We start from the raw sequence: 21,445 nt of genomic DNA on the forward strand, positions 1-21,445 counted from the left end.
ATATATATATATATACAGTGCACAGTACTACTTCTCCTGTATATATACAGTGCACAGTACTACTTCTCCTGTATATATACAGTGCACAGTACTACTTCTCCTGTATATATACAGTGCACAGTACTACTTCTCCTGTATATATACAGTGCACAGTACTACTTCTCCTGTATATATATACAGTGCACAGTACTACTTCTCCTGTATATATGGGCAGTGCACAGTACTACTTCTCCTGTATATATACAGTGCACAGTACTACTTCTCCTGTATATATAGTGCACAGTACTACTTCTCCTGTATATATATACAGTGCACAGTACTACTTCTCCTGTATATATATACAGTGCACAGTACTACTTCTCCTGTATATATACAGTGCACAGTACTACTTCTCCTGTATATATACAGTGCACAGTACTACTTCTCCTGTATATATACAGTGCACAGTACTACTTCTCCTGTATATATACAGTGCACAGTACTACTTCTCCTGTATATATACAGTGCACAGTACTACTTCTCCTGTATATATACAGTGCACAGTACTACTTCTCCTGTATATATACAGTGCACAGTACTACTTCTCCTGTATATATACAGTGCACAGTACTACTTCTCCTGTATATATACAGTGCACAGTACTACTTCTCCTGTATATATACAGTGCACAGTACTACTTCTCCTGTATATATACAGTGCACAGTACTACTTCTCCTGTATATATATACAGTGCACAGTACTACTTCTCCTGTGTATATATACAGTGCACAGTACTACTTCTCCTGTATATACAGTGCACAGTACTACTTCTCCTGTATATATACAGTGCACAGTACTACTTCTCCTGTATATATACAGTGCACAGTACTACTTCTCCTGTATATATACAGTGCACAGTACTACTTCTCCTGTATATATACAGTGCACAGTACTACTTCTCCTGTATATATACAGTGCACAGTACTACTTCTCCTGTATATATACAGAGCACAGTACTACTTCTCCTGTATATATATACAGTGCACAGTACTACTTCTCCTGTATATATATATATATATATATACAGTGCACAGTGCTACTTCTCCTGTGTATATATATACAGTGCACAGTACTACTTCTCCTGTATATATACAGTGCACAGTACTACTTCTCCTGTATATATACAGTGCACAGTACTACTTCTCCTGTATATATATATATATACAGTGCACAGTACTACTTCTCCTGTATATATACAGTGCACAGTACTACTTCTCCTGTATATATACAGTGCACAGTACTACTTCTCCTGTATATATACAGTGCACAGTACTACTTCTCCTGTATATATACAGTGCACAGTACTACTTCTCCTGTATATATATACAGTGCACAGTACTACTTCTCCTGTATATATGGGCAGTGCACAGTACTACTTCTCCTGTATATATAGTTCACAGTACTACTTCTCCTGTATATATATACAGTGCACAGTACTACTTCTCCTGTATATATATACAGTGCACAGTACTACTTCTCCTGTATATATACAGTGCACAGTACTACTTCTCCTGTATATATACAGTGCACAGTACTACTTCTCCTGTATATATATACAGTGCACAGTACTACTTCTCCTGTATATATACAGTGCACAGTACTACTTCTCCTGTATATATACAGTGCACAGTACTACTTCTCCTGTATATATACAGTGCACAGTACTACTTCTCCTGTATATATACAGTGCACAGTACTACTTCTCCTGTATATATACAGTGCACAGTACTACTTCTCCTGTATATATACAGTGCACAGTACTACTTCTCCTGTATATATACAGTGCACAGTACTACTTCTCCTGTATATATACAGTGCACAGTACTACTTCTCCTGTATATATACAGTGCACAGTACTACTTCTCCTGTATATATACAGAGCACAGTACTACTTCTCCTGTATATATATACAGTGCACAGTACTACTTCTCCTGTATATATACAGTGCACAGTACTACTTCTCCTGTATATATACAGTGCACAGTACTACTTCTCCTGTATATATATACAGTGCACAGTACTACTTCTCCTGTATATATATATATATAGTGCACAGTACTACTTCTCCTGTATATATATACAGTGCACAGTACTACTTCTCCTCTATGTATGGGCAGTGCACAGTACTACTTCTCCTGTATATATGGGCAGTGCACAGTACTACTTCTCCTGTATATATATACAGTGCACAGTACTACTTTTCCTGTATACGTGCACAGTACTACTTCTCCTGTATATATACAGTGCACAGTACTACTTCTCCTGTATATATACACAGTGCACAGTACTACTTCTCCTGTATATATACAGTGCACAGTACTACTTCTCCTGTATATATACGGTGCACAGTACTACTTCTCCTGTATATATATACAGTGCACAGTACTACTTCTCCTGTATATATATACAGTGCACAGTACTACTTCTCCTGTATACGTGCACAGTACTACTTCTCCTGTATACGTGCACAGTACTACTTCTCCTGTGTATATATACAGTGCACAGTACTACTTCTCCTGTATATATATACAGTGCACAGTACTACTTCTCCTGTATATATACAGTGCACAGTACTACTTCCCCTGTATACGTGCACAGTACTACTTCTCCTGTATACGTGCACAGTACTACTTCTCCTGTATATATACAGTGCACAGTACTACTTCTCCTCTATACGTGCACAGTACTACTTCTCCTGTATACGTGCACAGTACCACTCCCCTGGCTCTGGATGTGAGCAGTCGCTGGTCTGTGTTAGTTTCGTTTCTCGGCTCAGCTGCTGCGGCTCCTCCTCTCTGCTCGGATCTGTGTCTGGTCTCTGATTCGTTGCAGTGTTCTCTTTCCTTTACAGGAGACTCCGGGGCCCCGGGAACATGTCGGACCCCACAGTCACCGCTTTTCTGACCAAGATCTTGTGCTCACATGGAGGACGACTGTCCAAGGATCTTCTGTCCGGATATCTGGATCTTTCCCGGGAGCAGATTGAGCAGATCCTGGAGGATGAGCCCCAGAAGTTCCCTGTGGTTGGGGATCTGGTTCTGGCCCGGAGTCCAGTAAGGATCTGCCCCAAATATCTGAAGAACGAACCCGAAGAGGAGTGCGACAAACTGCACCTATGTAGATTCTACCTACAGGGCAAGTGCAGGAGGTAAGTGACCCCTGAGTAATGTACAGAGCAGGAGGAGGAGGAGGAGGGTGACCCGGGAGTAATGTACAGAGCAGGAGGAGGAGGGTGACCCGGGAGTAATGTACAGCGCAGGAGGAGGAGGAGGAGGAGGGTGACCCAGGAGTAATGTACAGAGCAGGAGGAGGAGGAGGGTGACCTGGGAGTAATGTACAGAGCAGGAGGAGGAGGAGGAGGGTGACCCGGGAGTAATGTACAGAGCAGGAGGAGGAGGGTGACCCGGGAGTAATGTACAGAGCAGGAGGAGGAGGGTGACCCGGGAGTAATGTACAGAGCAGGAGGAGGAGGAGGAGGGTGACCCGGGAGTAATGTACAGAGCAGGAGGAGGAGGAGGAGGAGGGTGACCCGGGAGTAATGTACAGAGCAGGAGGAGGAGGAGGAGGGTGACCCGGGAGTAATGTACAGAGCAGCAGGAGGAGGTGACCCTGGAGTAATGTACAGAGCAGGAGGAGGAGGAGGAGGGTGACCCGGGAGTAATGTACAGAGCAGGAGGAGGAGGAGGTGACCCGGGAGTAATGTACAGAGCAGGAGGAGGAGGAGGGTGACCCGGGAGTAATGTACAGAGCAGGAGGAGGAGGAGGGTGACCCAGGAGTAATGTACAGAGCAGGAGGAGGAGGAGGAGATGGAGGGTGACCCGGGAGTAATGTACACAGCAGGAGGAGGAGGAGGGTGACCCGGGAGTAATGTACAGAGCAGGAGGAGGAGGGTGACCCGGGAGTAATGTACAGAGCAGGAGGAGGAGGAGGGTGACCTGGGAGTAATGTACAGAGCAGGAGGAGGAGGAGGGTGACCCGGGAGTAATGTACAGAGCAGGAGGAGGAGGAGGAGGGTGACCCGGGAGTAATGTACAGAGCAGGAGGAGGAGGGTGACCCGGGAGTAATGTACAGAGCAGGAGGAGGAGGAGGAGGGTGACCCGGGAGTAATGTACAGAGCAGGAGGAGGAGGAGGGTGACCCGGGAGTAATGTACAGAGCAGGAGGAGGAGGAGGGTGACCCGGGAGTAATGTACAGAGCAGGAGGAGGAGGAGGAGGGTGACCCGGGAGTAATGTACAGAGCAGGAGGAGGAGGGTGACCCGGGAGTAATGTACAGAGCAGGAGGAGGAGGAGGAGGGTGACCCGGGAGTAATGTACAGAGCAGGAGGAGGAGGAGGGTGACCCGGGAGTAATGTACAGAGCAGGAGGAGGAGGGTGACCCGGGAGTAATGTACAGAGCAGGAGGAGGAGGAGGAGGGTGACCCGGGAGTAATGTACAGAGCAGGAGGAGGAGGAGGAGGGTGACCCGGGAGTAATGTACAGAGCAGGAGGAGGAGGAGGAGGGTGACCCGGGAGTAATGTACAGAGCAGGAGGAGGAGGAGGAGGGTGACCCGGGAGTAATGTACAGAGCAGGAGGAGGAGGAGGAGGGTGACCCGGGAGTAATGTACAGAGCAGGAGGAGGAGGAGGAGGGTGACCCGGGAGTAATGTACAGAGCAGGAGGAGGAGGAGGAGGGTGACCCGGGAGTAATGTACAGAGCAGGAGGAGGAGGGTGACCCAGGAGTAATGTACAGAGGAGGAGGAGGAGGAGGTGACCCGGGAGTAATGTACAGAGCAGGACGAGGAGGAGGAGGGTGACCCGGGAGTAATGTACAGAGCAGGAGGAGGAGGAGGGTGACCCAGGAGTAATGTACAGAGCAGGAGGAGGAGGAGGAGATGGAGGGTGACCCGGGAGTAATGTACAGAGCAGGAGGAGGAGGGTGACCCGGGAGTAATGTACAGAGCAGGAGGAGGAGGAGGAGGGTGACCCGGGAGTAATGTACACAGCAGGAGGAGGAGGAGGGTGACCCGGGAGTAATGTACAGAGCAGGAGGAGGAGGGTGACCCGGGAGTAATGTACAGAGCAGGAGGAGGAGGAGGAGGGTGACCCGGGAGTAATGTACAGAGCAGGAGGAGGAGGAGGGTGACCCGGGAGTAATGTACAGAGCAGGAGGAGGAGGAGGGTGACCCGGGAGTAATGTACAGAGCAGGAGGAGGAGGAGGAGGGTGACCCAGGAGTAATGTACAGAGCAGGAGGAGGAGGGTGACCCGGGAGTAATGTACAGAGCAGGAGGAGGAGGAGGAGGGTGACCCGGGAGTAATGTACAGAGCAGGAGGAGGAGGAGGAGGGTGACCCAGGAGTAATGTACAGAGCAGGAGGAGGAGGGTGACCCGGGAGTAATATACAGAGCAGGAGGAGGAGGAGGAGGGTGACCCGGGAGTAATGTACAGAGCAGGAGGAGGAGGGTGACCCGGGAGTAATGTACAGAGCAGGAGGAGGGTGACCCAGGAGTAATGTACAGAGGAGGAGGAGGAGGAGGTGACCCGGGAGTAATGTACAGAGCAGGAGGAGGGTGACCCGGGAGTAATGTACAGAGCAGGACGAGGAGGAGGAGGGTGACCCGGGAGTAATGTACAGAGCAGGAGGAGGAGGAGGAGGGTGACCCGGGAGTAATGTACAGAGCAGGAGGAGGAGGAGGAGGAGGGTGACCCGAGAGTAATGTACAGAGCAGGAGGAGGAGGAGGAGGGTGATCCGGGAGTAATGTACAGAGCAGGAGGAGGAGGAGGGGGGTGACCCGGGAGTAATGTACAGAGCAGGAGGAGGAGGAGGAGGGTGATCCGGGAGTAATGTACAGAGCAGGAGGAGGAGGAGGGTGACCCGGGAGTAATGTACAGAGCAGGAGGAGGAGGAGGAGGGTGACCCGGGAGTAATGTACAGAGCAGGAGGAGGAGGAGGAGGGTGACCCGGGAGTAATGTACAGAGCAGGAGGAGGAGGAGGAGGGTGACCCGGGAGTAATGTACAGAGCAGGTGGAGGAGGAGGGTGACCCGGGAGTAATGTACAGAGCAGGAGGAGGAGGGTGACCCGGGAGTAATGTACAGAGCAGGAGGAGGAGGAGGAGGGTGACCCGGGAGTAATGTACAGAGCAGGAGGAGGAGGAGGAGGGTGACCCAGGAGTAATGTACAGAGCAGGAGGAGGAGGGTGACCCGGGAGTAATGTACAGAGCAGGAGGAGGAGGAGGGTGACCCGGGAGTAATGTACAGAGCAGGAGGAGGAGGAGGGTGACCCGGGAGTAATGTACAGAGCAGGAGGAGGAGGAGGAGGGTGACCCGGGAGTAATGTACAGAGCAGGAGGAGGAGGAGGAGGGTGACCCAGGAGTAATGTACAGAGCAGGAGGAGGAGGGTGACCCGGGAGTAATGTACAGAGCAGGAGGAGGAGGAGGGTGACCCGGGAGTAATGTACAGAGCAGGAGGAGGAGGAGGGTGACCCGGGAGTATTGTACAGAGCAGGAGGAGGAGGAGGGTGACCCGGGAGTAATGTACAGAGCAGGAGGAGGAGGAGGAGGGTGACCCGGGAGTAATGTACACAGCAGGAGGAGGAGGAGGGTGACCCGGGAGTAATGTACAGAGCAGGAGGAGGAGGGTGACCCGGGAGTAATGTACAGAGCAGGAGGAGGAGGAGGAGGGTGACCCGGGAGTAATGTACAGAGCAGGAGGAGGAGGAGGAGGGTGACCCGGGAGTAATGTACAGAGCAGGAGGAGGAGGAGGGTGACCCGGGAGTAATGTACAGAGCAGGAGGAGGAGGGTGACCCGGGAGTAATGTACAGAGCAGGAGGAGGAGGAGGAGGGTGACCCGGGAGTAATGTACAGAGCAGGAGGAGGAGGAGGAGGGTGACCCGGGAGTAATGTACAGAGCAGGAGGAGGGTGACCCAGGAGTAATGTACAGAGGAGGAGGAGGAGGAGGTGACCCGGGAGTAATGTACAGAGCAGGAGGAGGAGGAGGAGGGGGGTGACCCGGAAATAAAGTACAGAGCAGGAGGAGGAGGAGGGTGACCCGGGAGTAATGTACAGAGCAGGAGGAGGAGGAGGGTGACCCGGGAGTAATGTACAGAGCAGGAGGAGGAGGAGGGTGACCCGGGAGTAATGTACAGAGCAGGAGGAGGAGGGTGACCCGGGAGTAATGTACAGAGCAGGAGGAGGAGGAGGAGGGTGACCCGGGAGTAATGTACAGAGCAGGAGGAGGAGGAGGAGGGTGACCCGGGAGTAATGTACAGAGCAGGAGGAGGGTGACCCAGGAGTAATGTACAGAGGAGGAGGAGGAGGAGGTGACCCGGGAGTAATGTACAGAGCAGGAGGAGGAGGAGGAGGGGGGTGACCCGGAAATAAAGTACAGAGCAGGAGGAGGAGGAGGGTGACCCGGGAGTAATGTACAGAGCAGGAGGAGGAGGAGGGTGACCCGGGAGTAATGTACAGAGCAGGAGGAGGAGGAGGGTGACCCGGGAGTAATGTACAGAGCAGGAGGAGGAGGGTGACCCGGGAGTAATGTACAGAGCAGGAGGAGGAGGAGGAGGGTGACCCGGGAGTAATGTACAGAGCAGGAGGAGGAGGAGGAGGGTGACCCGGGAGTAATGTACAGAGCAGGAGGAGGGTGACCCAGGAGTAATGTACAGAGGAGGAGGAGGAGGAGGTGACCCGGGAGTAATGTACAGAGCAGGAGGAGGAGGAGGAGGGTGACCCGGGAGTAATGTACAGAGCAGGAGGAGGAGGAGGAGGGTGACCCGGGAGTAATGTACAGAGCAGGAGGAGGAGGAGGGTGACCCGGGAGTAATGTACAGAGCAGGAGGAGGAGGAGGAGGGTGACCCAGGAGTAATGTACAGAGCAGGAGGAGGAGGGTGACCCGGGAGTAATGTACAGAGCAGGAGGAGGAGGAGGGTGACCCGGGAGTAATGTACAGAGCAGGAGGAGGAGGAGGGTGACCCGGGAGTAATGTACAGAGCAGGAGGAGGAGGAGGAGGGTGACCCGGGAGTAATGTACAGAGCAGGAGGAGGAGGAGGGTGACCCGGGAGTAATGTACAGAGCAGGAGGAGGAGGGTGACCCGGGAGTAATGTACAGAGCAGGAGGAGGAGGAGGAGGGTGACCCGGGAGTAATGTACAGAGCAGGAGGAGGAGGAGGAGGGTGACCCGGGAGTAATGTACAGAGCAGGAGGAGGAGGAGGAGGGTGACCCGGGAGTAATGTACAGAGCAGGAGGAGGAGGAGGAGGGTGACCCGGGAGTAATGTACAGAGCAGGAGGAGGAGGAGGGTGACCCGGGAGTAATGTACAGAGCAGGAGGAGGAGGAGGAGGGTGACCCAGGAGTAATGTACAGAGCAGGAGGAGGAGGGTGACCCGGGAGTAATGTACAGAGCAGGAGGAGGAGGAGGGTGACCCGGGAGTAATGTACAGAGCAGGAGGAGGAGGAGGGTGACCCGGGAGTAATGTACAGAGCAGGAGGAGGAGGAGGAGGGTGACCCGGGAGTAATGTACAGAGCAGGAGGAGGAGGAGGTGGGTGACCCGGGAGTAATGTACAGAGCAGGAGGAGGAGGAGGAGGGTGACCCGGGAGTAATGTACAGAGCAGGAGGAGGAGGAGGGTGACCCGGGAGTAATGTACAGAGAAGGAGGAGGAGGAGGAGGAGGAGTAATGTACAGAGCAGGAGGAGGAGGAGGGTGACCCGGGAGTAATGTACAGAGCAGGAGGAGGAGGAGGAGGGTGACCCGGGAGTAATGTACAGAGCAGGAGGAGGAGGAGGGTGACCCGGGAATAATGTACAGAGCAGGAGGAGGAGGAGGGTGACCCGGGAGTAATGTACAGAGCAGGAGGAGGAGGAGACCCGGGAGTAATGTACAGAGCAGGAGGAGGAGGAGGGTGACCCGGGAGTAATGTACAGAGCAGGAGGAGGAGGAGGAGGGTGACCCAGGAGTAATGTACAGAGCAGGAGGAGGAGGGGGGTGACCCGGGAGTAATGTACAGAGCAGGAGGAGGAGGAGGAGGGTGTCCCGGGAGTAATGTACAGAGCAGGAGGAGGAGGAGGGGGGTGACCCGGGAGTAATGTACAGAGCAGGAGGAGGAGGAGGAGGGTGACCCGGGAGTAATGTACAGAACAGGAGGAGGAGGAGGGTGACCCGGGAGTAATGTACAGAGCAGGAGGAGGAGGAGGAGGGTGACCCGGGAGTAATGTACAGAGCAGGAGGAGGAGGAGGGTGATCCGGGAGTAATGTACAGAGGAGGAGGAGGAGGAGGTGACCTGGGAGTAATGTACAGAGGAGGAGGAGGAGGAGGGTGACCCGGGAGTAATGTACAGAGCAGGAGGAGGAGGAGGAGGGTGACCCGGGAGTAATGTACAGAGCAGGAGGAGGAGGAGGGTGACCCGGGAGTAATGTACAGAGCAGGAGGAGGAGGAGGAGGGTGACCCGGGAGTAATGTACAGAGCAGGAGGAGGAGGAGGAGGAGGGTGACCCGGGAGTAATGTACAGAGCAGGAGGAGGAGGGTGACCCGGGAGTAATGTACAGAGCAGGAGGAGGAGGGTGACCCGGGAGTAATGTACAGAGCAGGAGGAGGAGGGTGACCCGGGAGTAATGTACAGAGCAGGAGGAGGAGGAGGGTGACCGGGAGTAATGTACAGAGCAGGAGGAGGAGGAGGGTGACCCGGGAGTAATGTACAGAGCAGGAGGAGGAGGAGGAGGGTGACCCAGGAGTAATGTACAGAGCAGGAGGAGGAGGAGGGTGACCCAGGAGTAATGTACAGAGCAGGAGGAGGAGGAGGGTGACCCGGGAGTAATGTACAGAGCAGGAGGAGGAGGAGGGTGACCCGGGAGTAATGTACAGAGCAGGAGGAGGAGGAGGGTGACCCAGGAGTAATGTACAGAGGAGGAGGAGGAGGAGGAGGAGGGTGACCCGGGAGTAATGTACAGAGCAGGAGGAGGAGGAGGGTGACCCGGGAGTAATGTATAGAGCAGGAGGAGGAGGAGGGTGACCCGGGAGTAATGTACAGAGCAGGAGGAGGAGGAGGGTGACCCGGGAGTAATGTATAGAGCAGGAGGAGGAGGAGGAGGGTGACCCAGGAGTAATGTACAGAGCAGGAGGAGGAGGGTGACCCAGGAGTAATGTACAGAGGAGGAGGAGGAGGAGGTGACCTGGGAGTAATGTACAGAGCAGGAGGAGGAGGGGGGGTGACCCGGGAGTAATGTACAGAGCAGAAGGAGGAGGAGGAGGGTGACCCGGGAGTAATGTACAGAGCAGGAGGAGGAGGAGGAGGAGGGTGACCCGGGAGTAATGTACAGAGCAGGAGGAGGAGGAGGGTGACCCATGAGTAATGTACAGAGCAGGAGGAGGAGGAAGGGTGACCCGGGATTAATGTACAGAGCAGGAGGAGGAGGGTGACCCGGGAGTAATGTACAGAGGAGGAGGAGGAGGAGGAGGAGGAGGAGGGTGACCCGGGAGTAATGTACAGAGCAGAAGGAGGAGGAGGAGGGTGACCCAGGAGTAATGTACAGAGCAGGAGGAGGAGGAGGAGGTGACCCGGGAGTAATGTACAGAGCAGGAGGAGGAGGAGGAGGGTGACCCGGGAGTAATGTACAGAGCAGGAGGAGGAGGAGGTGACCCGGGAGTAATGTACAGAGCAGGAGGAGGAGGAGGAGGGTGACCCGGGAGTAATGTACAGAGCAGGAGGAGGAGGAGGAGGGTGACCCGGGAGTAATGTACAGAGCAGGAGGAGGAGGAGGAGGGTGACCCGGGAGTAATGTACAGAGCAGGAGGAGGAGGGTGACCCGGGAGTAATGTACAGAGCAGGAGGAGGAGGAGGATGACCCAGGAGTAATGTACAGAGCAGGAGGAGGAGGAGGAGGGTGACCCGGAAGTAATGTACAGAGCAGGAGGAGGAGGGTGACCCGGGAGTAATGTACAGAGCAGGAGGAGGAGGAGGGTGACCCAGGAGTAATGTACAGAGGAGGAGGAGGAGGAGGTGACCCGGGAGTAATGTACAGAGCAGGAGGAGGAGGAGGGTGACCCGGGAGTAATGTACAGAGCAGGAGGAGGAGGGTGACCCGGGAGTAATGTACAGAGCAGGAGGAGGAGGAGGAGGGTGACCCGGGAGTAATGTACAGAGCAGGAGGAGGAGGGTGACCCGGGAGTAATGTACAGAGCAGGAGGAGGAGGAGGAGGGTGATCCGGGAGTAATGTACAGAGCAGGAGGAGGAGGAGGAGGAGGGTGACCCGAGAGTAATGTACAGAGCAGGAGGAGGAGGAGGAGGGTGACCCGGGAGTAATGTACAGAGCAGGAGGAGGAGGAGGAGGGTGACCCGGGAGTAATGTACAGAGCAGGAGGAGGAGGGTGACCCGGGAGTAATGTACAGAGCAGGAGGAGGAGGAGGAGGGTGACCCGGGAGTAATGTACAGAGCAGGAGGAGGAGGAGGAGGAGGGTGACCCGAGAGTAATGTACAGAGCAGGAGGAGGAGGAGGAGGGTGATCCGGGAGTAATGTACAGAGCAGGAGGAGGAGGAGGGGGGTGACCCGGGAGTAATGTACAGAGCAGGAGGAGGAGGAGGAGGAGGAGGGTGACCCGGGAGTAATGTACAGAGCAGGAGGAGGAGGGTGACTCGGGAGTAATGTACAGAGCAGGAGGAGGAGGAGGGTGACCCGGGAGTAATGTACAGAGCAGGAGGAGGAGGAGGGTGACCCAGGAGTAATGTACAGAGCAGGAGGAGGAGGGTGACCCGGGAGTAATGTACAGAGCAGGAGGAGGAGGAGGAGGGTGACCCAGGAGTAATGTACAGAGCAGGAGGAGGAGGAGGAGGGTGACCCGGGAGTAATGTACAGAGCAGGAGGAGGAGGAGGAGGGTGACCCGGGAGTAATGTACAGAGCAGGAGGAGGAGGAGGAGGGTGACCCGGGAGTAATGTACAGAGCAGGAGGAGGAGGGTGACCCGGGAGTAATGTACAGAGCGGGAGGAGGAGGAGGAGGGTGACCCGGGAGTAATGTACAGAGCAGGAGGAGGAGGAGGAGGGTGACCCGGGAGTAATGTACAGAGCAGGAGGAGGAGGAGGAGGGTGACCCGGGAGTAATGTACAGAGCAGGAGGAGGAGGAGGGGGGTGACCCGGGAGTAATGTACAGAGCAGGAGGAGGAGGAGGAGGGTGACCCGGGAGTAATGTACAGAACAGGAGGAGGAGGAGGGTGACCCGGGAGTAATGTACAGAGGAGGAGCAGGAGGAGGTGACCTGGGAGTAATGTACAGAGGAGGAGGAGGAGGAGGGTGACACAGGAGTAATGTACAGAGGAGGAGGAGGAGGAGGTGACCTGGGAGTAATGTACAGAGCAGGAGGAGGAGGAGGAGGGTGACCCGGGAGTAATGTACAGAGCAGGAGGAGGAGGAGGAGGGTGACCGGGGAGTAATGTACAGAGCAGGAGGAGGAGGGGGGGGTGACCCGGGAGTAATGTACAGAGCAGGAGGAGGAGGAGGAGGAGGGTGACCCGGGAGTAATGTACAGAGCAGGAGGAGGAGGAGGGTGACCCGGGAGTAATGTATAGAGCAGGAGGAGGAGGAGGAGGGTGACCCAGGAGTAATGTACAGAGCAGGAGGAGGAGGGTGACCCAGGAGTAATGTACAGAGGAGGAGGAGGTGACCTGGGAGTAATGTACAGAGCAGGAGGAGGAGGAGGAGGAGGGTGACCCGGGAGTAATGTACAGAGCAGGAGGAGGAGGGTGACCCGGGAGTAATGTACAGAGCAGGAGGAGGAGGGTGACCCGGGAGTAATGTATAGAGCAGGAGGAGGAGGAGGAGGAGGGTGACCCAGGAGTAATGTACAGAGGAGGAGGAGGAGGAGGGTGACCCGGGAGTAATGTACAGAGCAGGAGGAGGAGGAGGAGGAGGGTGACCCGGGAGTAATGTATAGAGCAGGAGGAGGAGGAGGAGGGTGACCCAGGAGTAATGTACAGAGGAGGAGGAGGAGGAGGTGACCTGGGAGTAATGTACAGAGCAGGAAGAGGAGGGGGGGTGACCCGGGAGTAATGTACAGAGCAGGAGGAGGAGGAGGAGGTGACCCTGGAGTAATGTACAGAGCAGGAGGAGGAGGAGGAGGGTGACCCGGGAGTAATGTACAGAGCAGGAGGAGGAGGAAGGGTGACCCGGGATTAATGTACAGAGCAGGAGGAGGAGGGTGACCCAAGAGTAATGTACAGAGGAGGAGGAGGAGGGTGACCCGGGAGTAATGTACAGAGCAGGAGGAGGAGGAGGAGGGTGACCCGGGAGTAATGTACAGAGCAGGAGGAGGAGGAGGAGGGTGACCCGGGAGTAATGTACAGAGCAGGAGGAGGAGGGTGACCCGGGAGTAATGTACAGAGCAGGAGGAGGAGGGTGACCTAAGAATAATGTACAGAGCAGGAGGAGGAGGAGGAGGAGGGTGACCCGGGAGTAATGTACAGAGCAGGAGGAGGAGGAGGTGACCCCTGAGTAATGTACAGAGCAGGAGGAGGAGGAGGAGGGTGACCCGGGAGTAATGTACAGAGCAGGAGGAGGAGGAGGGTGACCCAGGAGTAATGTACAGAGGAGGAGGAGGAGGGTGACCCGGGAGTAATGTAAAGAGCAGGAGGAGAAGGAGGGTGACCCCTGAGTAATGTACAGAGCAGGAGGAGGAGGAGGAGGGTGACCCGGGAGTAATGTACAGAGCAGGAGGAGGAGGAGGGTGACCCAGGAGTAATGTACAGAGGAGGAGGAGGAGGGTGACCCGGGAGTAATGTACAGAGCAGGAGGAGGAGGGTGACCCAGGAGTAATGTACAGAGCAGGAGGAGGAGGAGGAGGGTGACCCGGGAGTAATGTACAGAGCAGGAGGAGGAGGGTGACCCGGGAGTAATGTACAGAGCAGGAGGAGGAGGGTGACCCGGGAGTAATGTACAGAGCAGGAGGAGGAGGAGGAGGGTGACCCGGGAGTAATGTACAGAGCAGGAGGAGGAGGAGGGTGACCCGGGAGTAATGTACAGAGCAGGAGGAGGAGGGTGACCCGGGAGTAATGTACAGAGCAGGAGGAGGAGGAGGAGGGTGACCCGGGAGTAATGTACAGAGCAGGAGGAGGAGGAGGTGACCCGGGAGTAATGTACAGAGCAGGAGGAGGAGATGGAGGGTGACCCGGGAGTAATGTACAGAGCAGGAGGAGGAGGAGGAGGGTGACCCGGGAGTAATGTACAGAGCAGGAGGAGGATGACCCGGGAGTAATGTACAGAGCAGGAGGAGGAGGAGGGTGACCCGGGAGTAATGTACAGAGCAGGAGGAGGAGGGTGACCCGGGAGTAATGTACAGAGCAGGAGGAGGAGGAGGTGACCCGGGAGTAATGTACAGAGCAGGAGGAGGAGGAGGAGGAGGGTGACCCCTGAGTAATGTACAGAGCAGGAGGAGGAGGAGGAGGGTGACCCGGGAGTAATGTACAGAGCAGGAGGAGGAGGAGGAGGGTGACCCGGGAGTAATGTACAGAGCAGGAGGAGGAGGAGGAGGGTGACCCGGGAGTAATGTACAGAGCAGGAGGAGGAGGGTGACCCGGGAGTAATGTACAGAGCGGGAGGAGGAGGAGGAGGGTGACCCGGGAGTAATGTACAGAGCAGGAGGAGGAGGAGGAGGGTGACCCAGGAGTAATGTACAGAGCAGGAGGAGGAGGAGGAGGAGGGTGACCCGGGAGTAATGTACAGAGCAGGAGGAGGAGGGTGACCCGGGAGTAATGTACAGAGCGGGAGGAGGAGGAGGAGGGTGACCCGGGAGTAATGTACAGAGCAGGAGGAGGAGGAGGGTGACCCGGGAGTAATGTACAGAGCAGGAGGAGGAGGAGGAGGGTGACCCAGGAGTAATGTACAGAGGAGGAGGAGGAGGGTGACCCAGGAGTAATGTACAGAGGAGGAGGAGGAGGAGGAGGAGGGTGACCCGGGAGTAATGTACAGAGCAGGAGGAGGAGGGTGACCCGGGAGTAATGTACAGAGCAGGAGGAGGAGGAGGGTGACCCGGGAGTAATGTACAGAGCAGGAGGAGGAGGGTGACCCAGGAGTAATGTACAGAGCAGGAGGAGGAGGAGGTGACCCGGGAGTAATGTACAGAGCAGGAGGAGGAGATGGAGGGTGACCCGGGAGTAATGTACAGAGCAGGAGGAGGAGGAGGAGGGTGACCCAGGAGTAATGTACAGAGCAGGAGGAGGATGACCCGGGAGTAATGTACAGAGCAGGAGGAGGAGGAGGGTGACCCGGGAGTAATGTACAGAGCAGGAGGAGGAGGGTGACCCGGGAGTAATGTACAGAGCAGGAGGAGGAGGAGGTGACCCGGGAGTAATGTACAGAGCAGGAGGAGGAGGAGGAGGAGGGTGACCCCTGAGTAATGTACAGAGCAGGAGGAGGAGGAGGAGGGTGACCCGGGAGTAATGTACAGAGCAGGAGGAGGAGGAGGAGGGTGACCCGGGAGTAATGTACAGAGCAGGAGGAGGAGGAGGAGGGTGACCCGGGAGTAATGTACAGAGCAGGAGGAGGAGGGTGACCCGGGAGTAATGTACAGAGCGGGAGGAGGAGGAGGAGGGTGACCCGGGAGTAATGTACAGAGCAGGAGGAGGAGGAGGAGGGTGACCCAGGAGTAATGTACAGAGCAGGAGGAGGAGGAGGAGGAGGGTGACCCGGGAGTAATGTACAGAGCAGGAGGAGGAGGAGGAGGGTGACCCGGGAGTAATGTACAGAGCGGGAGGAGGAGGAGGAGGGTGACCCGGGAGTAATGTACAGAGCAGGAGGAGGAGGAGGAGGAGGGTGACCCGGGAGTAATGTACAGAGCAGGAGGAGGAGGAGGAGGGTGACCCAGGAGTAATGTACAGAGGAGGAGGAGGAGGGTGACCCAGGAGTAATGTACAGAGGAGGAGGAGGAGGAGGAGGAGGGTGACCCGGGAGTAATGTACAGAGCAGGAGGAGGAGGGTGACCCGGGAGTAATGTACAGAGCAGGAGGAGGAGGAGGGTGACCCGGGAGTAATGTACAGAGCAGGAGGAGGAGGGTGACCCAGGAGTAATGTACAGAGCAGGAGGAGGAGGAGGAGGGTGACCCGGGAGTAATGTACAGAGCAGGAGGAGGAGGGTGACCCGGGAGTAATGTACAGAGCAGGAGGAGGAGGAGGAGGGTGACCCGGGAGTAATGTACAGAGCAGGAGGAGGAGGAGGAGGGTGACCCGGGAGTAATGTACAGAGCAGGAGGAGGAGGGTGACCCGGGAGTAATGTACAGAGCAGGAGGAGGAGGAGGAGGGTGACCCGGGAGTAATGTACAGAGCAGGAGGAGGAGGAGGTGACCCGGGAGTAATGTACAGAGCAGGAGGAGGAGATGGAGGGTGACCCGGGAGTAATGTACAGAGCAGGAGGAGGAGGAGGAGGGTGACCCGGGAGTAATGTACAGAGCAGGAGGAGGAGGAGGGTGACCCGGGAGTAATGTACAGAGCAGGAGGAGGAGGAGGAGGGTGACCCGGGAGTAATGTACAGAGCAGGAGGCGGAGGAGGGTGACCCGGGAGTAATGTACAGAGCAGGAGGAGGAGGAGGAGGGTGACCCGGGAGTAATGTACAGAGCAGGAGGAGGATGACCCGGGAGTAATGTACAGAGCAGGAGGAGGAGGAGGGTGACCCGGGAGTAATGTACAGAGCAGGAGGAGGAGGGTGACCCGGGAGTAATGTACAGAGCAGGAGGAGGAGGAGGTGACCCGGGAGTAATGTACAGAGCAGGAGGAGGAGGAGGAGGAGGGTGACCCCTGAGTAATGTACAGAGCAGGAGGAGGAGGAGGAGGGTGACCCGGGAGTAATGTACAGAGCAGGAGGAGGAGGGTGACCCGGGAGTAATGTACAGAGCAGGAGGAGGAGGAGGAGGGTGACCCGGGAGTAATGTACAGAGCAGGAGGAGGAGGGTGACCCGGGAGTAATGTACAGAGCAGGAGGAGGAGGAGGAGGGTGACCCAGGAGTAATGTACAGAGCAGGAGGAGGAGGAGGAGGAGGGTGACCCGGGAGTAATGTACAGAGCAGGAGGAGGAGGAGGAGGGTGACCCAGGAGTAATGTACAGAGCAGGAGGAGGAGGGGGGTGACCCGGGAGTAATGTACAGAGCAGGAGGAGGAGGAGGAGGGTGTCCCGGGAGTAATGTACAGAGCAGGAGGAGGAGGAGGGGGGTGACCCGGGAGTAATGTACAGAGCAGGAGGAGGAGGAGGAGGGTGACCCGGGAGTAATGTACAGAACAGGAGGAGGAGGAGGGTGACCCGGGAGTAATGTACAGAGCAGGAGGAGGAGGAGGAGGGTGACCCGGGAGTAATGTACAGAGCAGGAGGAGGAGGAGGGTGATCCGGGAGTAATGTACAGAGGAGGAGGAGGAGGAGGTGACCTGGGAGTAATGTACAGAGGAGGAGGAGGAGGAGGGTGACCCGGGAGTAATGTACAGAGCAGGAGGAGGAGGGTGACCCGGGAGTAATGTACAGAGCAGGAGGAGGAGGAGGGTGACCCGGGAGTAATGTACAGAGCAGGAGGAGGAGGAGGAGGGTGACCCGGGAGTAATGTACAGAGCAGGAGGAGGAGGAGGAGGAGGGTGACCCGGGAGTAATGTACAGAGCAGGAGGAGGAGGGTGACCCGGGAGTAATGTACAGAGCAGGAGGAGGAGGGTGACCCGGGAGTAATGTACAGAGCAGGAGGAGGAGGGTGACCCGGGAGTAATGTACAGAGCAGGAGGAGGAGGAGGGTGACCGGGAGTAATGTACAGAGCAGGAGGAGGAGGAGGGTGACCCAGGAGTAATGTACAGAGGAGGAGGAGGAGGAGGAGGGTGACCCGGGAGTAATGTACAGAGCAGGAGGAGGAGGAGGGTGACCCGGGAGTAATGTATAGAGCAGGAGGAGGAGGAGGAGGGTGACCCAGGAGTAATGTACAGAGCAGGAGGAGGAGGGTGACCCGGGAGTAATGTACAGAGCAGGAGGAGGAGGGTGACCCGGGAGTAATGTACAGAGCAGGAGGAGGAGGAGGGTGACCGGGAGTAATGTACAGAGCAGGAGGAGGAGGAGGGTGACCCAGGAGTAATGTACAGAGGAGGAGGAGGAGGAGGAGGGTGACCCGGGAGTAATGTACAGAGCAGGAGGAGGAGGAGGGTGACCCGGGAGTAATGTATAGAGCAGGAGGAGGAGGAGGAGGGTGACCCAGGAGTAATGTACAGAGCAGGAGGAGGAGGGTGACCCAGGAGTAATGTACAGAGGAGGAGGAGGAGGAGGTGACCTGGGAGTAATGTACAGAGCAGGAGGAGGAGGGGGGGTGACCCGGGAGTAATGTACAGAGCAGAAGGAGGAGGAGGAGGGTGACCCGGGAGTAATGTACAGAGCAGGAGGAGGAGGAGGAGGAGGGTGACCCGGGAGTAATGTACAGAGCAGGAGGAGGAGGAAGGGTGACCCGGGATTAATGTACAGAGCAGGAGGAGGAGGGTGACCCGGGAGTAATGTACAGAGGAGGAGGAGGAGGAGGAGGAGGAGGGTGACCCGGGAGTAATGTACAGAGCAGGAGGAGGAGGAGGGTGACCCGGGAGTAATGTACAGAGCAGGAGGAGGAGGAGGAGGGTGACCCGGGAGTAATGTACAGAGCAGGAGGAGGAGGAGGTGACCCGGGAGTAATGTACAGAGCAGGAGGAGGAGGAGGAGGGTGACCCGGGAGTAATGTACAGAGCAGGAGGAGGAGGAGGAGGGTGACCCGGGAGTAATGTACAGAGCAGGAGGAGGAGGAGGAGGGTGACCCGGGAGTAATGTACAGAGCAGGAGGAGGAGGAGGAGGGTGACCCGGGAGTAATGTACAGAGCAGGAGGAGGAGGAGGGTGACCCGGGAGTAATGTACAGAGCAGGAGGAGGAGGAGGAGGGTGACCCGGGAGTAATGTACAGAGCGGGAGGAGGAGGAGGAGGGTGACCCGGGAGTAATGTACAGAGCAGGAGGAGGAGGAGGAGGAGGGTGACCCGGGAGTAATGTACAGAGCAGGAGGAGGAGGAGGAGGGTGACCCGGGAGTAATATACAGAGCAGGAGGAGGAGGAGGAGGAGGAGGAGGAGGTTCTGTATTATGTTATTACTGCAATGATGAATAGAAGGAAATATTTTACCTCCTGAAGCAAAACTCTAAAGGTGTAAACAACTTTCCGGGCAGCTCCTGTCACTCCAGAGGACAATCTGCCTCATGTCTAGTAAAGAAGTCCGTGTGGAAAATGACTCGTCTCTGAGATGCAGTCAGCGACGTCTCAGAGCTCATTAACCCTTTCTAGACAGATACAGTAATCGTAAACATCAAAAATAATGCAAGTTAACCCTTGATGTAAAGCAATGTAAGAAGTGAGGACGCACAGGGGAAATATTAGTGCATGACACCCCCTGTCCTGAGGATATATGGGGGGGGGGCACATTCTGTAGGGGGGAGGGCGCATGTCTTATATTTCAGGGTCAGATTTGGTCTCAGTGACTGTATGGGGGGTGGGGGCCGTCACCTGTCACCTCCCCTCCATGTGCTGCCACCTCCGTGTAACATGGTGACCCCAAGCACATGACGAGCTTAGATACGCGCTCCTGATGACTGTATCACACATTTCTTATGTTACAGGAAATTTTGTCAGTTCCCCCACGACTTCTCATCGGATCAGAACCGCAAAATATTAAAAGCCAATGAGATCATTGGACTGAATGATGAGGAGGTGAAGGTTCTGCTGCTCCAGAACGACCACCAACTGCTGCCAGAGGTAAGTACTACCTACTATCACTCCCAATAATGAGGCCGGAGGGAAGCGACATCTGTAATGTATTGAGTTACATTTTGCAACTAAGTTCATACATAAAATCTATAAATTCTATGTCTTCATCATCCAAAAGGTTAGCAAATCTACTATAATACTGCCCCCTATGTACAGGAATATAACTGCTATAATACTGCCCCCTATGTACAGGAATATAACTACTATAATACTGCCCCCTATGTACAGGAATATAACTACTATAATACTGCCTCCTATGTACAGGTATATAACTACTATAATACTGCCCCCTATGTACAGGAATATAACTACTATAATACTGCCCCCTATGTACAAGAATATAACTACTATAATACTGCCCCCTATGTACAAGAATATAACTACTATAATACTGCCCCCTATGTACAGGATATAACTACTATAATACTGCCCCCTATGTACAGGAATATAACTACTATAATACTGCCCCCTATGTACATGAATATAACTACTATAATACTGCCCCCTATGTACAAGAATATAACTACTATAATACTGCCCCCTATGTACAGGAATATAACTACTATAATACTGTCCCCTATGTACAGGAATATAACTATTATAATACTGCCCCCTATGTACAGGAATATAACTACTATAATACTGCCCCCTATGTACAGGAATATAACTACTATAATACTGCCCCCTATGTACAAGAATATAACTACTATAATACTGCCCCCTATGTACAAGAATATAACTACTATAATACTTCCCCCTATGTACAGGAATATAACTACTATAATACTGCCTCCTATGTACAAGAATATAACTACTATAATACTGCCCCCTATGTACAGGAATATAACTACTATAATACTGCCCCCTATGTACAAGAATATAACTGCTATAATACTGCCCCCTATGTACAGGAATATAACTACTATAATACTGCCCCCTATGTACAGGGATATAACTACTATAATACTGCCCCTATGTACAGGAATATAACTACTATAATACTGCCCCTATGTACAGGAATATAACTACTATAATACTGCCCCCTATGTACAAGAATATAACTACTATAATACTGCCCCCTATGTACAGGAATATAACTACTATAATACTACCCCTATGTACAGGAATATAACTACTATAATACTGCCCCTATGTACAAGAATATAACTACTATAATACTGCCCCCTATGTACAGGGATATAACTACTATAATACTGCCCCCTATGTACAGGAATATAACTACTATAATACTGCCCCCTATGTACAGGAATATAACTACTATAATACTGCTCCCTATGTACAGGGATATAACTACTATAATACTGCCCCCTATGTACAGGGATATAACTACTATAATACTGCCCCCTATGTACAGGAATATAACTACTATAATATTGCCCCCTATGTACAGGAATATAACTACTATAATACTGCCCCCTATGTACAGGAATATAACTACTATAATACTGCCCCCTATGTACAGGGATATAACTACTATAATACTGTCCCCTATGTACAGGAATATAACTACTATAATACTGCCCCCTATGTACAGGGATATAACTACTATAATACTGCTCCCTATGTACAGGAATATAACTACTATAATACTGCCCCCTATGTACAAGAAT

The 21,445-nt window shown here is 54.3% G+C and overlaps 1 protein-coding gene across 2 annotated transcripts in view; it reads left to right on the forward strand.

Annotated features, from left to right (window-relative positions):
• Nucleotides 1-2,716: 2,716 nt before the first annotated feature.
• LOC140125927 (zinc finger CCCH-type antiviral protein 1-like) overlaps nt 2,717-21,445 on the forward strand; it is a 59,343-nt gene continuing 40,614 nt past the window's right edge. For both annotated transcript variants that reach the window (XM_072144857.1, XM_072144858.1), the window contains exons 1-2: nt 2,717-3,187; nt 19,667-19,802. In XM_072144857.1, the coding sequence (XP_072000958.1) occupies nt 2,913-3,187; nt 19,667-19,802 (411 nt within the window). In that variant the 5' untranslated portion in view covers nt 2,717-2,912. The remainder of the gene's footprint in view (nt 3,188-19,666; nt 19,803-21,445) is intronic.

The sequence above is a fragment of the Engystomops pustulosus genome, chromosome 4 (genome assembly GCF_040894005.1).
Source record: "Engystomops pustulosus chromosome 4, aEngPut4.maternal, whole genome shotgun sequence".
NCBI classification, from domain to species: domain Eukaryota; kingdom Metazoa; phylum Chordata; class Amphibia; order Anura; family Leptodactylidae; genus Engystomops; species Engystomops pustulosus.